Source organism: Nothobranchius furzeri, chromosome 7, assembly GCF_043380555.1.
Source record: "Nothobranchius furzeri strain GRZ-AD chromosome 7, NfurGRZ-RIMD1, whole genome shotgun sequence".
Classification (NCBI taxonomy): Eukaryota; Metazoa; Chordata; class Actinopteri; order Cyprinodontiformes; family Nothobranchiidae; genus Nothobranchius; species Nothobranchius furzeri.
The window spans coordinates 50,055,984-50,074,046 of NC_091747.1; the positions used below are offsets into that span (position 1 = coordinate 50,055,984).

Here is an 18,063-nt window from a genome sequence, read left to right on the forward strand (position 1 = left end):
AGCTCATAAAGTGCCGATGTGATTACACACAAAGCGTGACCGGTCAACCACCGCAGACCGGGTTGGACCTGTTCAGGTTTACGCAGACAATCTACATTTAGAATTGGCATACAGGTGTAAAATTAATGCAGTAAAATATAAAGCATTTTATTTAAATATCCATTTATTATTTTACAAGCACAGAGAGCTTCATCAGATGGATGGAAGAGCCGCATGCGGCTCCAGAGCCGCGGATTGCCGACCCCTGTGCTAGCCTACTTTATTGTCCCCAGCAATTTTTAAACCCCACTCAAGTGTATGGTTATTGTCCCCAGCAATTCTGAAAACAAACTGACGCCCTTGAGCAGCGGTGTGCCCTGAGACAGCTGGGCACGTCTGAAAAACAGACTATGGTGGTACTCAACACTCATAGCAGCATTTTGCGTAAAACAACTTCCGCTGTGAATGAGTTGTGTTCCTTTGTGAATGTTGATTATGCTCATACACAGATGCTGACCACTTGCCTGTCCGACTATGGTTGGGACGTGAGCGCCTCAATCGATACCCTCCTCATGGGGAGGATCCCTCTGTACCTCGTGTCTCTGACCATGGTCTGGTCTGCGATTGCTCGGGTGACCTCGAAGGACCCAATGGCTCTTCAGAATCACTTGGCTTTCTCATTGGGCAGTGCTATCCCGCTAAGTGTCAATCGAGATGCTAGAGAGCTAGCCTTCATCATCAACTTAGCCATTGTGTCTCCAAATGACATCTATAGATTAAGAGATGTGGTGAATGTAGGTAACTGGGTTGACGACACATGTCAGGTTACGTACGCCTCCGGTCGTCGCGTACCATGAGAACACGCGCATGTCCGGTTAGTCCCGGACCTGCGCGTGTGTTCTCTCACACATGGCCTGCACTTCTTGTGTCCAGGTACACCTTTTCTGCGTGGCGGTGCCACTGGTGTGTGTGGCATTGATGAGTTGTCAGGTGATTCAAAATGTCCTATGACTGTGACTCCACGTTCACATGTTGTTCATACTACTGCTGTTGTCGTTGGTGACCGTTGGTTACTTAATACCCCTGCTAGAGAAGCTGATGTTTTCTATGAGCGTCATGGTGTGTCCACACGAGTTGTGCTTCCCTCTCAAACCTTATGGGTAGCAGTTCCACGTGGTGCTACGGTCCATGTAGGTGAGGTCTCTCTATATTACTTGGATCCTGGTGAGCATAAGTCTAAAGTGGAGTTTTTTCCTTTTTATAACATCTCCTTTGCTCTTTCTCCAGCTACGGTGGATCGTGTGACATTCGATGGTCCAACCATGGTTCGGGTGGGTGTGGTGAACAGAGTGCTGCGTGAGTTGTCGGCAGATCCCGGTCTCAGGTTTCAACCAGTGTCTTACTCCTGGTCCTCCGCTGATTCTGTCGTGATATTCACTGCATGCCTAAACCTCTGCCTGTCGCGGGGTTTGTCATTTTTCCTGTTCCGTCACTTCTCCGCACGGTTGACCTTTCTAGGGGACTCGGTCTGTGATGTCGGGGGTGCTTAACTTGGGCCATCGCACCAGTTCGTGAAGCACCGGCTGCCCAGGTGCCTCCGCCTGAGCCGGCCGATCCTGCTCCTCCTCCTGTACCTCCTGCGCCTTCAGCTAGAACTTCGAAGGTGGAGGGATTTCTGTTGCCAGACTCGTCGGCTCCATAGCTCTCTCTCTCTCGAGTTACACAAGTTTGTCTATGTTTGTGTGTGTGCATGGTTGTCTTTCCTGTGTATACCTGACGTGCAGACTTGGGTGATTTGAGATGGTCATGCTGTGGGTTCCTGAAGTCAGGTAATCAGTTAGTTAACACTAGATGGGTTTAGTCCACACATTACTGTTATCCAAATTTGTTTATATTTTCACTAATCTTAATTCCTTATGGGTACATTTGTTGCAAGTTCCCACGTGCCAAAGACAGTGGCAAGAAACGGAGTCCACAGGTGGGGCCACAGAGATAAGATTGGACCCACACTGAAACACACTGAACTTGCTTATGCGAGTAAAATCAGCCAGAAGACAGGGGCCCAACTGCACAACAAGCATCCAAGCTGGGACAAAAGAAGATCAACTGAAGATAAAGCATCTCAGAAGTGGACAAACCCTTCATGAAGAATCCTGGACTTCGGGAGAAGCTGAAGATCAGTTGCAAAGATGACACCAAATGTCTTGTGTTGAGCTAAAAAGTATGAAACTGATGAATGACCCCATGACCTTGCTGTCATGTGATAATGATGGATGTGTAACTGGAAAACTTTTACTTTGTCTAGGCTGCCCCAAGAATAGTATAAAAAGAGCAGCTAGAAACAGAGCTGACACAAGAGTTGGGGCAGTCGATAGTGAGAGACAGAGCAGATTTGGGATAGAAGTGGTCAGCTGTTGGGGAGAGAAGGAGAGAGTCGCATCTAGAGTTAGAGAGTGACAGGTTAGTGTTGACGCAAGTCAACCATTTATTCTCAGGAAGATTTTAGCATTAGCATCCTCCACAGGGGATAGGTTAGTTTCATATTTACTCATTTTTTGTATTTTGCAATTTTTGAGAGAGAGTTAGAGGGTGTTAACCTGAAGCTGAAGAAGACTTAGAGTTGATGCAAGTCAACTCATTATTCTTAGTTAATTATTAGGATTAACATTTCTCCTTGGGGGAAGTGATCAGTCTTATATCTACCTATTTTTTGTATTTTTTTAATCTTGTAATAAACTTTTTGAAAAAGAATTCACATTCCTGATTCTTAAAGGTCCTCTTTAAAGGTTCGAGTGGGAGCCCCGATCCCGAAACAATAGGAGAGGTAAGCATATTGTAATTACAGGTTCCTGAATAATCAGGACTTGCTTTACAGTTTGTGACAGATTAAGAATGAAACCTTAAGTGAAGAAGCTAGTCTTCTCCTCTCCCGTGAGTAACGAGATATCTTGAGGATTGATAAGCCAAAACATTAGTAGGTTAAAATAGGCTCTGTTTGCAATTGTGAAAAAGTCTTTGCCAGTGTGGGAAGGTTGGATTAATTAGATTAATTGATAAATCTATGTTAGCCTGATCAACTAACAAGAAGCATTTCCTAGTTACCACCGCCCACAAAGCTGACAGAGCCGCAAATTAATCCTAATATGACCCAAAGAATTGTCAGAAGAATGGCCTGCTTCTGAACTTTGCCCTAGTATTTAGAACCACTAAATAACGGGAGAAACTAAAAAGAAAGTATGCTATCACAAAAGAAGAAGTACGGCATATCATTCTCACCTTAAAATAGGAAACTGATTCTAATTAGGGGGTCCAAACCAGGGTCTAATACAATAAAACTCACCGACGCCCCACGAACCCTGAGAAAGCAGCGCAGTCTTAGGTTCTAACAGAACCAGGTTTTAAAGGAAACGACAAATAGGACACGCTCGCGACACATTTACATGTAGGTTGATTACTAACTTCACTGATTTATATTTTTAGTGCTCTTTGACACTCATATATCTATCTTTTTATAGAACTTTACTACAGTGATTCAGTTTTGAGAACTTTATGATTAACTTTGTTAATTTACCATTATGGGCTACAACCATTTTTGCCCTTCATTCTGATTACATTTTTACTTAGTGCAGTGATTTCTCCCTTACGCAGCATTGGGTTTGATTAATTTTATTCTTTTTGCACCACTTTTGCCATTACACGAAGTGTATTGCATCCATTTCTTCACGTAATACGCTAATTCACATAATTGCCTACACATAGTACATGCAGGTACTCACAGTGCTAGGTTTCTTTTTGTTTATTAATTTGCATTAGACGCCATTTTGTTGTGTCTACATTGAAGTGCCCTGTGCTGTGCCCTCTCTCCTCTGCTGAGTTTCATCGATGATCCTCGATTCCTGGGGGTGGACCTATGATTCGTCATTGGATTCTACTCCTCCTGATTGGTGTTCCGGCTCGTAGGACCTGGACCTACATGGATTCCGGCATGGTTGCTGGGATACTTTGCTCGCTGGGACCTGACCTACCTGCTGCTCTTTCCTGCACTGAATCACGATAAGTGCAATTACAAAGATCAATATGCTATTTTGGAAGTATTCCCTACCCGTGGATATATAAAGTTTTGCTCCTGCTTCAAATTGTTACTTCCACTGGGATGTCTTGATAATCTGCTGACTTGTGTGCTTCCCGAGGGATTATACAAGACTGTTCTTCGGAGTGGGGTTCGTACCTCACCACTTTTGGCCTCTTCCTGGGGAACTGCACCTTCCCCTATCATCAGAGTCCTTTTAGGACTCTGGTTTATTCAACGCCAGGTGGTCTGTACGGACCACCGTACCATTGAAAAGGGGGAATATGTAACGGAATGAAATGACTGTTTTCCACCTAAAAGTCATTTTTGTACTCGTGCCAGTAGGTGCATCTCTCCCTCTCTGGCCGGTCGCTCCCGACGCCTCAGCAGGAGTGGACATCCTCTTCTACTCACACTGGAAGCTGCCGTTTTAACTTAAACTAAGTTAGTGAAATAAGGACACGTTTTACTGAACACGTGCACATGTCCTCAGCTCTCCCAGTGCATGAACAAGCTCACAGCGCCCCGCGACGCCACCTGCAGCCTCATACACGCGCACACACAGGGGAGGAGGAACCCGCACTTCCCTTTTTATTGAAGGACTTGAACTCCACCCACATAGACATTGTTAGTGATAGACATCGCACTACAACAGTCATTTCCCCCCTCTCCTCAGCAAGAACTAATCTGCATGAGATATTGCTTCAAGGTCATGCATTTGCTTCTAAAACTTCTCCTTTCCAGCTCAAGAGAAGATTGAAGATAAAGGACTCTTTTTTTAATAAATCAAAGAACTCTATTTTTAATAAAGCTAATCAAATAAAGTGTTAGTCAATAATAAGATGATGACCAATCTGTGGAATGACAATGTTATGATTAGCAAGTTTAATGAGTAATATGACTTTAATCTAGCTGCACTTGACATTCTCACGACATGTAATGTAAACGCTTGACAATTTGCTTTTACTCATCCAATCGGAACCTTCATTTCTGAAGCGTGGCATAGTCTCTGTGGTGTTTATAAATCTGCCAACTTTGATTCGACCATAAATCAAAACATCCAGATCAATAAAACCAGTCCCCACGCCATCTTAGTTCAGTTCTCTTGAGTTCTCTACAGTTCACCGCATTCTAAGAGAAGTATCGGACCGGCCACCCGGACTTCCTTTTTAAGCAATGAATAAACAAGCTGGATAAAATCTGTTGCATTTTACCAACCAAGCAACGGTTCCTTTCAGAATAAAAGCTGAACTCACTGACCCTCCGGGTCCATCTGACGCCGTCAACCAACTGTTGCTTTTTACCTGGAGACAATCCAAAGACTAGTCTGTCGTACTGCTGACGCTGTTTCATCGGCTCCTGTACCGAAGGAGTGTCCGAGGACCTGGCATTGTGGATCTGTACGGAGGTCTCATCCTGAAGGGTATGTGTGGAGCGACAAGATGGAGTCTCATGTGTTTATGAAACTCTGATCATAGCTTAAGAGCGAAACATCATAACATCATTCAGACTTGCTTCTCCGGATACGAGAGTTCTGATGACAACATCACTCACACACACCATTCATCTCACGTCTCATTCACACCAAGATCCATCCGTTCACTTAGAATTTAGTGTCAGTCTTGTTTAAATTTTTTAGAAATAAATCGTTTTAAAAGGACTCTCTTCTGTTGTCTGTCAGTCAATATGAAGTGTTACATAATCCCTGCAATAAAAAGTTCCAATCTTCTGGTTAAAAGTACCCAAAGATCCATAAGACTGATTTAATATTTACTATGGAATCTTATGTCTTATGGTTCCTTAAATAGATGTAAATTAACCATTTACAACAGTGACTTAAAGTGACAAATTAGAACGTTCAGATTTAATTGTTAACAAATAGGATTTTTTTTGCATTTGTAACAATTTTCTTTATTGTAACTGCAGCAAAGAAACAAACTTTAAACATTTAGGAAAATAAAGTTTCTGCTCCTCTGCAGGAAATTCTGCAGAGTTCACACAAGGTGCATCACGAGACACATTTTACAGCAAAAGAGGCACTTCCTTAAAATTTCTTTGGACAACTTCCCGTTAAACAATCTATACACACAACATAGATTTTACTAGAATAATCCTCCCTTCTGCAGCGACCGCCCTCAGCTGCATCACAGGTTTTTGCTTCTGGAGAAGTAGAAGTCGATGCCGCGGTCCCGATGCTGTTTGGGAGTGTGAGACGGGCCTCGCTTCCCTCTTGGTGAAGGTCCTGAGTTGCTCTAGAAAACAAACAACAACAACTAATGTTTCTTTTAATTTTCACAAAAGATTTAGACCAAAACCCTTAGAAAAAAAAATCTAGTCCTATTCCAGCTCTAAAGTTGGCATCAGTTACAGCTTTCACTCTCACTTTCCACTTCCCTTTTTCTGAAACACCCACCGGTTTCTTGTTAAAGTGTCGGCTCCATTCAGGTGCAATGACGATTGGGGTGGGGTAGGTCTCACCGAGGGACACGTGAGCATTAGACAGAGCAGCTGAGCTCAGGTTCCAGGGGGTGTGAACGTCTGCTCCTCTGACCGCATTCAGCTCTGGGACCCACTGTCTCACATAGTCACCCTGAAGCACGAGCCACAAATCACGAATCAGAGACCAGACGTGTGGGATGTAAACTAAACCGTTATCTCCTCCAACCTACATTGCTGTCATAGTCCAAGGCTTGTTTGATCATGTTGAACTTCCTGTTCTCTCTAGGGTCATTTCCTATTCCAGCGCTGTAGAGCCAGTTGCCGTAGTTGCTGCAGACATCGTGATCAATCTTTAAAAAAAATAAAAAAATTAAAACATGTGAAAATTTATGTTTAAATCAAGCTTTTTGTTTTTCTGTTACAGTCAAATGTAATGTTTTAAAAAATTCCGATGAGTTCACATTTTTAGGGTCACATGACCCAAAGAGTAGGATTAGTTTTGGATGCTGTTTGATTTAATCTGAAATAGATTGCTCCTGCCTGGTCAGGAGTTAAAACAAACATTTAGATAAATAAACTAAACAGAAGTGAGAACTTTAACTTTTTTTCATAGAAAATTATTTTTAAGAAAATTCCATTTAGAATGTTTTTAATACTAGTAAATTGTTTAATTGTTTGAGTTGAATTTAAAGACAAATAAAGCAACAAATAGTGTTAATTTTCTTGCATAAAATATTCATAATCTGGTTAATTATATTTTGCAAATCTCCCTCATCAAATACACTTTTAAAACGTGTATAGACATAATGATGTCATAAATACATCCTACTTCACTACGTACCAACAGGTATTCAAACCACTCAGCTCCCAGCCTCCAGTCTAGACCCAGATCCTTTGTGAGGAAACTTGCAACATTTTGCCGCCCCCTGTTGGACATGAAGCCCGTCAGAGCCAACTCTCTCATGTTGGCATCCACAAATGGCACTCCTGTTCGTCCCTCTGCAAAGGTCAGACTTCATGTCATTTCTCAGAGCATCTGTTCAAAACCAAAAGACATTTTTATTCAAGTATTTGTTGAGAAAACAAACCTTTCCAAGCATCAAACAGCTTTGTGTCCTTCTTCCACGGCACAGGTTTGTCCTGAAGCCCTAAAAGGAGACCACCAGGATAGGACTTTTTATGTTTGTTTACATTAAATGACAACATAGCACTATTCTCTAGTTTTACCTTTAATTAGAAATATTTTGTTTCCGTACTTGACACCCACAAACCTGAAGTAATCCCTCCACAGAAGCTCAAAAATGACCCTGAACAAGAGAAGATCAGGAAGTCCAGAAGTTCACGTGACTGAAACAATTTTTTCAGACTTGTTTCACATTTTTAACACATAAAGCACCAAGCATGAAGGACAACGTTACTGACCAGTAAGTGCTCTGATTGGCTGTTCGCTCCTCTTCGTATCGTTTGATCTGATGGTAAATGTATCTTGGAGAAATGCAACCATTTGCCAGCCTGCACAGAACCAGTTTTATCAAATGTATAAACTCAATCAGCATAGCTAAAAAATACCATAAATTAAACCTTCTCAAGCATCTATTTAAACTCACCATGGGGATAATTTAGTGGAAAAGTCCACCCCGATCAATCCGTTACGAGTCTCTTTGTAGGACGCAACTTTATCCTACAAAACAACCAGAACAAGAGGCTAATTACTACAACAGCTGAGTCACATATAGCTGGATAATCCCTTTAAAGTAACACTAAAGAGTTTTAACATGTTTAATTATTGCTTTCAAACTGGTTTCAGTGATTCTTGAGCCACAAACTTGAGGAACTTCGCACTGGACATCACTCTGCTGCCCTTTGCTGACCAGAAACTGCCCTTAATAATTTTTGTGTTTTGTGTCGTTGCAAGAGGGAAGTCTCTACTTGCTTTATGGCAACAGCAGTTTACCATTTTTCGGTTTGCCAACCGTCAATAAAAAGCACAAGAGGAAGATTTTTGCTTTTTTTTTGTTGGCATCACGATGGAGCCTGGACGCAAAAGACAGAGAGTAATGTAATTGGAGGCGAAGCAATGAGCTAAAACCAGAGTGAACACTGGCGCAGACTACATTAGTTTCAGGAAGCTAAAGGATGCTATGAAATCATTGGCTGATGGTGACCTGGCTTTGTTGTAACTGAACTTGTAAGTAATAATATTAGTTTTTTTGTCTTGACATTGGGGATGTTTTTACTTGGTGGCTTTTTTAGCATCATTTAGCTCATGTTAGCATTAGCTCGTGGTTAGTGCTAGCTACAGCAGGCTGTGGTAGGGCTCATTTCGATAGTTGTAATTCTACTTTCAACCAAGAGGGAGAAGCAGGAAACTTATTGTTACTTTAATATGGTTTAATGGATGTTTTTGCACTCACCGTGTCCCAGAAGTAGTGTTTAAGTCTGGCCAGAGCGTGGCTTTCTCCACCACTGCAGGGGAACGCCGAACGAGGATCAGTTAAAGGTTCTGTAGAAAATAAACAGCAAGACGATTTCAGCATAGAACTGGTTCAACATCCTCTGATGTGCATTAAGACACAATAGTCATAAAATTCTTAGGATTTTGAGGAACAAGTCAGTCATTCACAAGGCACAAGTGCAAATTCAAGTCAGAGTCTGGTCTGGAGTCTTTGATTTTGCCATTAAAGCACAACTTAAGGTTAAATCTCAGACTCCAGTCTTCATCTCTGTAGTCAGAAGCATGCAGGAATTAAAAAAATGATTTGATCTGGAAAGTGTGAAAACAGTGAAAGTAGGGCTGAATGATCTGTTCTTATCCAGTCAAAACTGCAATGTCAAACATGATCATGTGACTGCCAACACTGCAGGTGTTTTGCAGCAGCTATTTTACACATCTAGGGGTTTCCCCAGATTTTAACGTGTTACGACAGTAGCAATGAGCGCCTGCGTGGAGGTGAGGGTTGCGGGTGCCCGATGCTTGAGCTGACGAAGCGATGCATTTTGTCGTTTTTCCTGTTTTATATTTTCCTTTCTTTTTGTGGCACCACTACAGCCAAGATTACTGACAGCTGTGGTCATCTGTCATTAATCATTTTCTGTCTCTCACTCAGCACCTTTCGTGAGTGTAGTACGAAGAGACTGATTTGCCCACTTCCTGCAACATTTAATGTAATAACACTAAGTGCCCTTGAAAGCGCAACTCCTCTACTTTTAAACACATTTCAATTTTTCTGATGGTAACTTTTGCAGAGTTGCGACAAATCAAAGAACGCATGAATAATGTGTCGGGATCTGGTGTTAAAGGGAGACTAGGCAGTTTTGACTTGCTTTTAGCACCCCCTAATGTCCGTTCAGTAGAACCAACAGCAAAACGTATCTCCTCGCTGTATGTTCGCCTTTTGAACACCTTAATCCAGGGGTGTCAAACTCAAATTCACACGGGGCCGAAATGAAAATCTGGGACGAAGTCGCGGGCCAAACAGTGACGGCAAATATGCACATTTTCTTTATCAATATATATGCAATTTTGAACCTTTTAATTAGGAAACAAACTTATTTTTGCATTAACACTGAATGTGGAATAACCAAATTACACACGAGCAAGTTAATTTTAAATACAACACATCAGTGGTATTCATTACTTGTGGTATATTCAGCATTTTTAAAATCTATTCAGGATTTATGTTTTCTTGTTGTTTATTCATTTTTCTTTTTTTTTCTTTTTCTCCTTTTTTCTCCTGTAATAAGTGTCATCGCTGCTGTGATGTCTAGCTTTCCACACTGAGGAACAATAAAGGGATTTTCTATTCTATTCATCTATCTGCAGCCTTTCCACTTCCTGTTTACTGTAGGTTAAATCTTTTCTCACGGGCCAACAACAAAATAAAAATATAATTTTATCTTAAAAGAAAATGCAACATCTCACCTGTTAACTTTCATGTTTTGGAGCAGAAAAAGAGCATACAACCAACATATTTAAAGCTCAGTTTGCTCCACTGATTTACTGTGATGCTCACCTGTTCCAGCCAAATACCTGCATCATGGAGTTGATCTGAGCTGAGGAGATTCCTGTTGTTTTGTTCATCTTCATCATAATAATGACAACATTAGATGACAACAGGTGCTCACATAGGTTTGTGCTTCTGAACATGTATGAGCAGCTTGACCACATTGTTGTGTGTCGGGAAAGAAAAACAGCAACGACAGCAACCACAGAGTCATGCTGATTTGAACGTGTCGCTGCTCGCTGGAGTTATATCGGCTCTGTCTGGAAGTTAGTTGGAAAACTTTCTCTTTCAGTCGTGAACACATTACTAAGCGGTTAAAATCTCCGTTTCTGGGCTTCAACGTCGGCAAATAGCTGAGTGAACTTGGCGCTGAGTGAGAGGAGTGTGTAGTTTGTCAGAGACAGCGAGCTGCAGACACCGGTAGCAGACGCTGGAAAAAACACAAAGGAGGGGGCGGTTCAGCTCCGCGCTAACGCCGCAAAGCACCATGGGAGTTGTAGTCTTAGCTGTAAAATCGGCCAGCGGGTCAGTTTTAATATATTTTTGACATTTATCTCGCGGGCCAGATAAAAGTGCTCCGCGGGCCTTGTATCTGACACATGCGTCTTAATCTAACAGCTGAAATGTCTTCCCCACCTTCATTAGTGTCTACAGGAGTGATTCATCACTAAATTAAACAAATCAGCCGTGTTCATCATCTAAAATGTGAAGGAATCTTGCAGAAACCAGACTGCAGCGCCAGGTGTGTCAGCTCCATTTTTTTCTAAGCTCAAGAGACCGGACCGGCAACTCTGAAGGTGCAAGTGGAACATTCTGGCCACAGAGGGTGATGGGGGCTGGGTGGCCTTTCATAAACCCTGTAAGGGGTTATTCTAGCACATACTGACTCAAGAAAATGATTTAAAAATATGAGGAAGTTGCAAAATATCTTTAAAGCAAAAAACATCCAGTCATAGCTCATAATGATTTGATGGTGTGATGTCATTTCCTGTCATGTTTGTAAACGTTACTGAACATTGCTATTATTGTGCAGAATTTTGAGTTGCAGAAAATCGTGAATAAAAATCACAATTTCCACCAGAAAAATCACAATTCAATCTTTTCCGGAAATCGTTCAGCCCTGAGTGAAAGTATTTAAATGAAAGCCTTTGAAATAAATCTAAAGAGACTTTTCACTTTTACCTGTTTGTTGCAGGTCTTCCGCTGTGGGAACATCTCCCCCCTCCACCCCCGGGGGAAGAGGATTCAGTCTCTCAGGAGTTGGGAACACAGGTCTCACTCTGCTCTGGCTCTCTACTTCCTTTCTGAACTGAGTGTACACATCAGGCAGCCTAAAGCAAGCAAAGGAAGAAAAATCCCATTATTAGTAAAAAAACAAAACAAAAAAAACACTTCAACCAGAAAGGTGCTTGTCCAGCAGAAATCAGAGGAAAACAATATCCTCCCACACCTGGACATGTGATGGAAGGGCAGATCATCTCTGTGGTACAGTGTAGAGCCCCAGAAGGTGTGAACCTTCACCTTCAACTGAGCGCAGACTTCCTTCAGCTTTCTCTCCACGCCCAGCTCTTCTGAAGTAACCTGGAGTTTAACCACACAAATAAAGTCAGAATGCAATCCTGAAAATTACCAGTATAAACAGACGAGCGTCCCGCTACCTCTTCGTGGAAGGCAACGCTGCTAACAGAACCAATCTGCTTGATGAGGTCTGCAACCACCTCCTCCGGCTTACCCCGCCTCACCACCAGATTGCTGTTACACAAATAAACACACACATGAGTCGCAGCTCCCATAATGCCATGCAAGCTGCATCCTGGGTAGAGGGAGAGTTGACCGGATAAAATCATTGGAACAATGTGTGCAGCAGGAATGTTAATGTAAACACAACCCCCTGTAGGTGCAGGTGTGTCCTGATCCTGTTTTAAGTGTAATAATCCTGTCCTAGAAAGCTGAGAACATGAACTGCCCCCAAATATGAGTGAGAATAAAATCTTTTTTAGTTAGAAAATGAGATTTAACTCCATTTAATAATTTATTGTGAGAAAATGCACGTCAGAGTTTTACCTGCCCTTGCTGAGTAGCGTGTTTCTGAGATCTCTGATGCTCTCCAGCAGGAAGCGCAGACGGAAAGGCCCAGTTTTTGGGAAGTTGAAGTTGTGAGTCCCCACATAATGTCTTGGATCGAAGCAGTACAGAGGAACTATGTGTTCGGCATTTTTCTGTGCCCAGTGGAAAAGCTGTGGGTCAAGAATAGGAGGTCAGGATTATTACTGTGGGACCCTAACCCTAACCTATGTGGAAGTAAACAAACTCTTTAAACATACTCCAGTTCTGTCTCTTAACATTCCATTGTATTGACTTTCTTAATTTACCCACCACTTATCTTTTATTTTGAAAATCAAAAGTCATGGGTGAATTTACCCCTGAAGAATTAAGAGATAAAATTAACATCTTGTAACAAATTCAGGAGGCCCTTCAGAAGATCATAAAACAAGGCAGAAAATATCACTGGATGTCTCTCATCCTTTCTAGAGGACATCTCCAGCCTGAGACGTCCCAAGATAACCAGAATCAGAAGAAAAGACAGCACAAATGACAGACTTTTTAAACGTATAAACTATTACACTAAATGCTTTATTGATAGTGGACATGTTATATTTGTTTTCGTTACTGATTAAGTTTATATACATACTTTTCCAAATGTATTTCCACTGTCTTAACAATTGTAGGTTTGCTTGTATCTTCTGACACCTTTTCCGCCACCTCATTCTTATTTTCAATGTGCCTTTAGTCTTAATAATAAATATGTCGTTTAAAACTTTATTTTAATTTGAAGAGAAGGTTTTTATTGTGAAGAACGTACACCGGAAGTAAACAACAATTCTTCCTGTCGAGGTAGTAACGTCATGTGTAATTTAACACTATTTTCAAACGTAGAAGCACTTCTTTGTTAATTCACTCGTAAAAATAATACTATGCACTTGGGAGTAGAGCGAATATTTTTGCTAATATTACAATTATTAATTATGTAAGTGCACAAGTAAAATAACCGTATTTTTTGCTTTGTAAAGAGATTTTCGCCCTTACCTCGTTGTCGTGAACACGCAAGTCGTTTCGTAGTAAACATACAATTGTACGAGAGGCTGACATGGTTGTTAAGAGCAGAGTGAACACAGCGGCGGTGTTTGTCCGAAAAACAGAGAAACACAAAGAGCTGCTCCTCTCGCTCGCTTCACGCGCCCGTGCCGTGAGGAATGGTCACGTGCTCAAACACGTTACAAAACATCTGGTTTTATAATATGTTTTTATAACAACTTCAGTGTTTGAACGGCCCTAATTTGACATTTTAAGGCTTGCTTTTTAAAAATCAGTTCCTCCAAAACTTAGATTATTAACTTTAATTGAATTCACGACTCAGATTTTAATCGATTTATAAATTAAATTAATTTTGGTTGGATGTTTGGCTCTGTTTTGAATCTGTGTTTTGTAATTTAAGGACAAATACATTGTTTAATCGACAGTATTAATCGGTCAGTGCTAAATATACATTTTAAAAGTTTGTCTTACAACATTTTGAAAACCAGTAAACACAATAAATCCAGATTTCTGTTCATAAAATTCTGTTGTGTACTTTTAGCAATATTTTCACATTTTGTTTATTGAAAAAAGCATATAAATAAAAACAAAGTGGGGACACATTTTGATGTAACACCATTTAAAAAATCAGAACAAAAACACGTTTTATTTATTTTATTATTTATTGCTTTACTTATTTAAGAGAAATGCATAAGAGCATTCATAAGTTATGTTCTTTGGTGTTTTTGAGCTACTGGTTTAAAGTTTCATCATCATCTTTGCATATGGCTAGAATTTTGATCTCCACTTGGCTATAATTCATTTAAGATGTAAAATCCACATAGCTATATATTTAAAATACATTTTACAGTGTAAACATTGGTATAAAAATGTTGATAAGTTCCTTTAGGGATGCACTGATTCTTCTCTCGAGAAATCCGGTTCTTACAGCTCTGACCTTCTAAAGCAAATTTAAATATTTTTTTGCAAACTATAATAAGAAGTCAAAGTACAGAAACGGATCGGCATGGAATTTATTATCCTGGGAGTAAATTCTTCCATTTGGAAAATCTGTTACTGTTAGCATGAATTGACACTTTAAAATGGTGTGTTCAAGGGCCAGGAAAAGTTGATTTTTTTTATTTTATTATTTATTTATTTTTGCTGCTTGGCAAGGATGCATTCAGGAACGAATATAGCATCAGATTTTTGAAGATTCCGATTACCTGACCTGTGACTAACTAGATCGAGTTAAATACTGGCCAACTGAAGTCGCCAGACAAGTTTTTTTTTGTACATCTACAAATATTAAGTTGAAACCTGGTAAACTGCATATAATAATTTAGATGAAAAATACTGAAAGTATGTTAGAATTTTGCCTCAGGGTTGCCGTGGGCAAAAATATGTTGGCAAACAAAGTTTTTACTGTACACCTCCCAGCTCACTTTTCTTTGTTAATACAGCATTAAACAGTATGTAGAACCCAACAAAACACAGTTATAAAGGGAATAAAATTAATAAAGGAGATACATCAACGTCCTTCCAATATTGGCCGCCTATCTGGGGTCCTGGGGGCAGCAGCCTCAGCAGAGATGCCCAGACTTCCCTCTCTCCAGCCACTTGGGCCAGCTCCTCCGGGGGAATCCCAAGGCGTTCCCTGGCCAGACGAGAAACATAGTCCCTCTAGCGTGTCCTGGGTCTTCCCTCGGATCTCCTCCTAGGTGGCATCCTAACCAGATGCCCGAGCCACCTCAACTGGCTCCTATTGATGTGGAGGAGCAGCGGATCTACTCGGAGCCCCTCCTGGATGACTGAGCTTCTCGCCCTATCTCTAAGGGAGAGCCCAGCCACCCAGCAGAGATAACTCATTTCAGCCGCTCGTATCCGCGTTCATTCTTTCGGTCACTACCCAAAGCTCATGACTATAGGTGAGGGTAGAAACGTAGATCGACCGTTAAATCAAGAGCTTTGCCTTCTGGCTCAGCTCTCTCTTCACCACGACAGACTGGCACAACACTGCATCATTGCAGACGCAGCACCAATCCGCCTATCAACCTCTCGCTCCATCTTGTCACCAATCAATGTCATCACACAATAACTCAAAGAAATCAGACTTAAAACAGTCTTAGACCTTTGATTTATTAAGTTAAATGTACAAAAGATCAATGACTTGATACATTTCATGTTTCAAGGCTTTGTCATGAAGACAAAAACAAACTCTGTCCCGGTCTAAAGCCTCCTGGTCTTTTCATAACGCCAGTCGGCTCTCAAACAGACGATCATACATGTAAAAAAAAATAAAATTAGCCGTCTACAGTATAACATAGACGGTATTCATCAAGCACGGTTGCTTATAATGTAAAAGACATTTCGTATAAAAGTGCAGAACGTAATGTATGTACAGTATAGTTGTCGTCCATGTAAGAGAACAGCAGAAAATCCTGGGTGTGCTCTTAACCGAACAGCTGCTCGTTGTTTTGGGAAGCTCTCCGCTTTGGCAGTGAGTTTGTGTCTAAGACAAGAACAAGATAAGGCACCAACAAAGAGTCCGAAACGATTTGATCTGTATTACAGCTACACGTCCAACACCGATCCAGCCCGACTTTGATCTCTCCTCCACCTTGGAGAAGACAGCGTTTCGTTCCAATATCACAAAGGAAGAGAAGCTAAATGAAGGCATGAGGTGAGAGGGGTTCGCCCTGAACTCCTACCGAAACACATCCTTCCTTCTGCTTCCATGCACCGGATTTGGTTTGCGCAGGCTAAAGTGCACAAAGCTAGAGAAGGCCGAAGGTGACAAAACAAACAAAATAAAAAGTCCAACGTGATTAATACTGCAAGTTTTATGTCTCTGTGTTTTCTTTGGCCACTTTAAAACAGAACAAGACTCCCCCGGGTGGGAAGATGGAATAACGTTTTAACAGCAGTATTGCTTCAGAGACATCGCACACCGATGCAGAAGTTTGGTTTTTTCTTTACACGTTGACGTTCTAAAAAAGAAGCATCAAATAGAAAAATATCTCCTCGATTCAAAGCGTGATATCAAAAGTGCAACGATCCTTCTGAAGTGGGGGTGCCGTGGAGGAAGGATCCCTTTAAGATGTTAGAAAAAAAAACACATTCATACTTTACAATTTCTTGTTGTAAGGCAAAAATACATTTACAGTTTTATTAAGACGACAGTAGAAATCTCAGCGGCTAGGATCGCAGCATGTCATATAAAAATAGTTGTCTGTTTTTGTCTCACCCGCAGCACTCTTAGGCTTCCGTACAGTCCTGTCATAAGTGAGTGATGTCACCGGGCAGTCACAGAGTCCATTCTCTCTGGGGATAGTACACAGGCATAAAGAGGGAACCAGAAAGCTGACGGGCTCCTTTTTTCTTGCTGTGGGACAGCAGCTTGGAGCATGTGATACTACTTCCTGTCAGGAACACCTTGGGAAACTCGGGAGTTCTGACCCGGCCTCTCGGGAAATAGTCTGGGATCAGCTAGTCAGTGAGAGATGAAGGGTTCCTCAATTCAGAGCGGGGAGGTGGAGTGTTGCTGAGCCATGGGATGGGGCAGAAGGAGGCCACCGAGAAGGGGACGAGGACGGGGCGTCCACAGGCTTCAAAAGCTGCCTTGGACGAATGGGTGGCTGAGCAGGAAGTCTGCCGTGGGCCGCCACTTCTCCTCCACAAATACCTGCCGCAGGAAGTCCCTGCACGCGTCGGACACGCTCTCCGGGAGTAGAGGCTTCGTGGGCTGGGTAGCGATCTTAAAAATGGCTGCCATGGCTTCAAACTCGGCCCACGGAGGTTTCTGAGTCAACATCTCAACGACGGTGCAGGCAACGCTCCTGAAGGGGAACAACACACAGAATTTACAGAAGTTCTTTGTCATTCTGAAATGCACCGACTACTCGGGATCGGAATCAAACCAATTTTTAGTCACTACTGTCACTAATATGTCAGTTGATGCACAAAATTTCTGAAGCTAAATTAGTTTTTTGAACCTGAATTGACCCAGCTGTTAAATCTTAACTTTGTGCACTGCTCAGTGTAAAGTCAGACACCTAAATAAAGTTAATTAAAGTATTTACTATATAGATGTTATTAGTGAATGTAAAAATACATTCAAATTAAATTCTGCGACAGCACCGGGCTGTCCGAGGATGTGCCTGACTTTAAATCGGCTTGACTAAAGACAAATATCGGCCGACGTCGATGCATAAAAAAATTGGGATGCTCGATATTGGCTTTTTGACCAACTCTAAAATTTCTATATCGATATAAAATGATAACGATATATGCGTGGTCCCCCCAATAAAAAAAGAAAATAATAAATCTTTCAAATAAATCGATTAGTTTGCTAACAACACATATCTCCTATTGTGAATGCCTAAAGGTTGGTTTATGCTTGACGCGTCCGCGAGGTCCGCACGGCAAAATTGCGTCATTTTAACAACCACGCCCCTCCACCGCGCCTCCGCACGGTCCAAAATTTCCGCAACGCGC

General features: G+C 41.5%; 2 protein-coding genes across 3 annotated transcripts in view; both read right to left on the reverse strand.

The window, feature by feature from the left end:
- Positions 1–5,973: 5,973 nt before the first annotated feature.
- cry-dash (cryptochrome DASH) lies at positions 5,974–13,765 on the reverse strand. Its single transcript, XM_015955135.3, has 14 exons — positions 13,579–13,765; positions 12,556–12,728; positions 12,150–12,243; positions 11,942–12,072; positions 11,674–11,822; positions 8,902–8,990; positions 8,095–8,168; positions 7,910–7,999; positions 7,715–7,794; positions 7,576–7,635; positions 7,329–7,486; positions 6,718–6,837; positions 6,462–6,638; positions 5,974–6,300 (listed from the first exon to the last, which is right to left on the reverse strand). Exons 1-14 carry the CDS (start codon positions 13,639–13,641, stop codon positions 6,193–6,195), a joined length of 1,566 nt encoding a protein of 521 aa, XP_015810621.3. The 5' UTR covers positions 13,642–13,765; the 3' UTR covers positions 5,974–6,192.
- Positions 13,766–16,977: 3,212 nt separating this feature from the next.
- Positions 16,978–18,063, reverse strand: part of map3k22 (mitogen-activated protein kinase kinase kinase 22) — a 47,520-nt gene continuing 46,434 nt past the window's right edge. For both annotated transcript variants that reach the window (XM_015955136.3, XM_015955137.3), the window contains one exon: positions 16,978–17,405. In XM_015955136.3, coding sequence (XP_015810622.1) covers positions 17,177–17,405 — 229 coding nt within the window. In that variant the 3' untranslated portion in view covers positions 16,978–17,176. The remainder of the gene's footprint in view (positions 17,406–18,063) is intronic.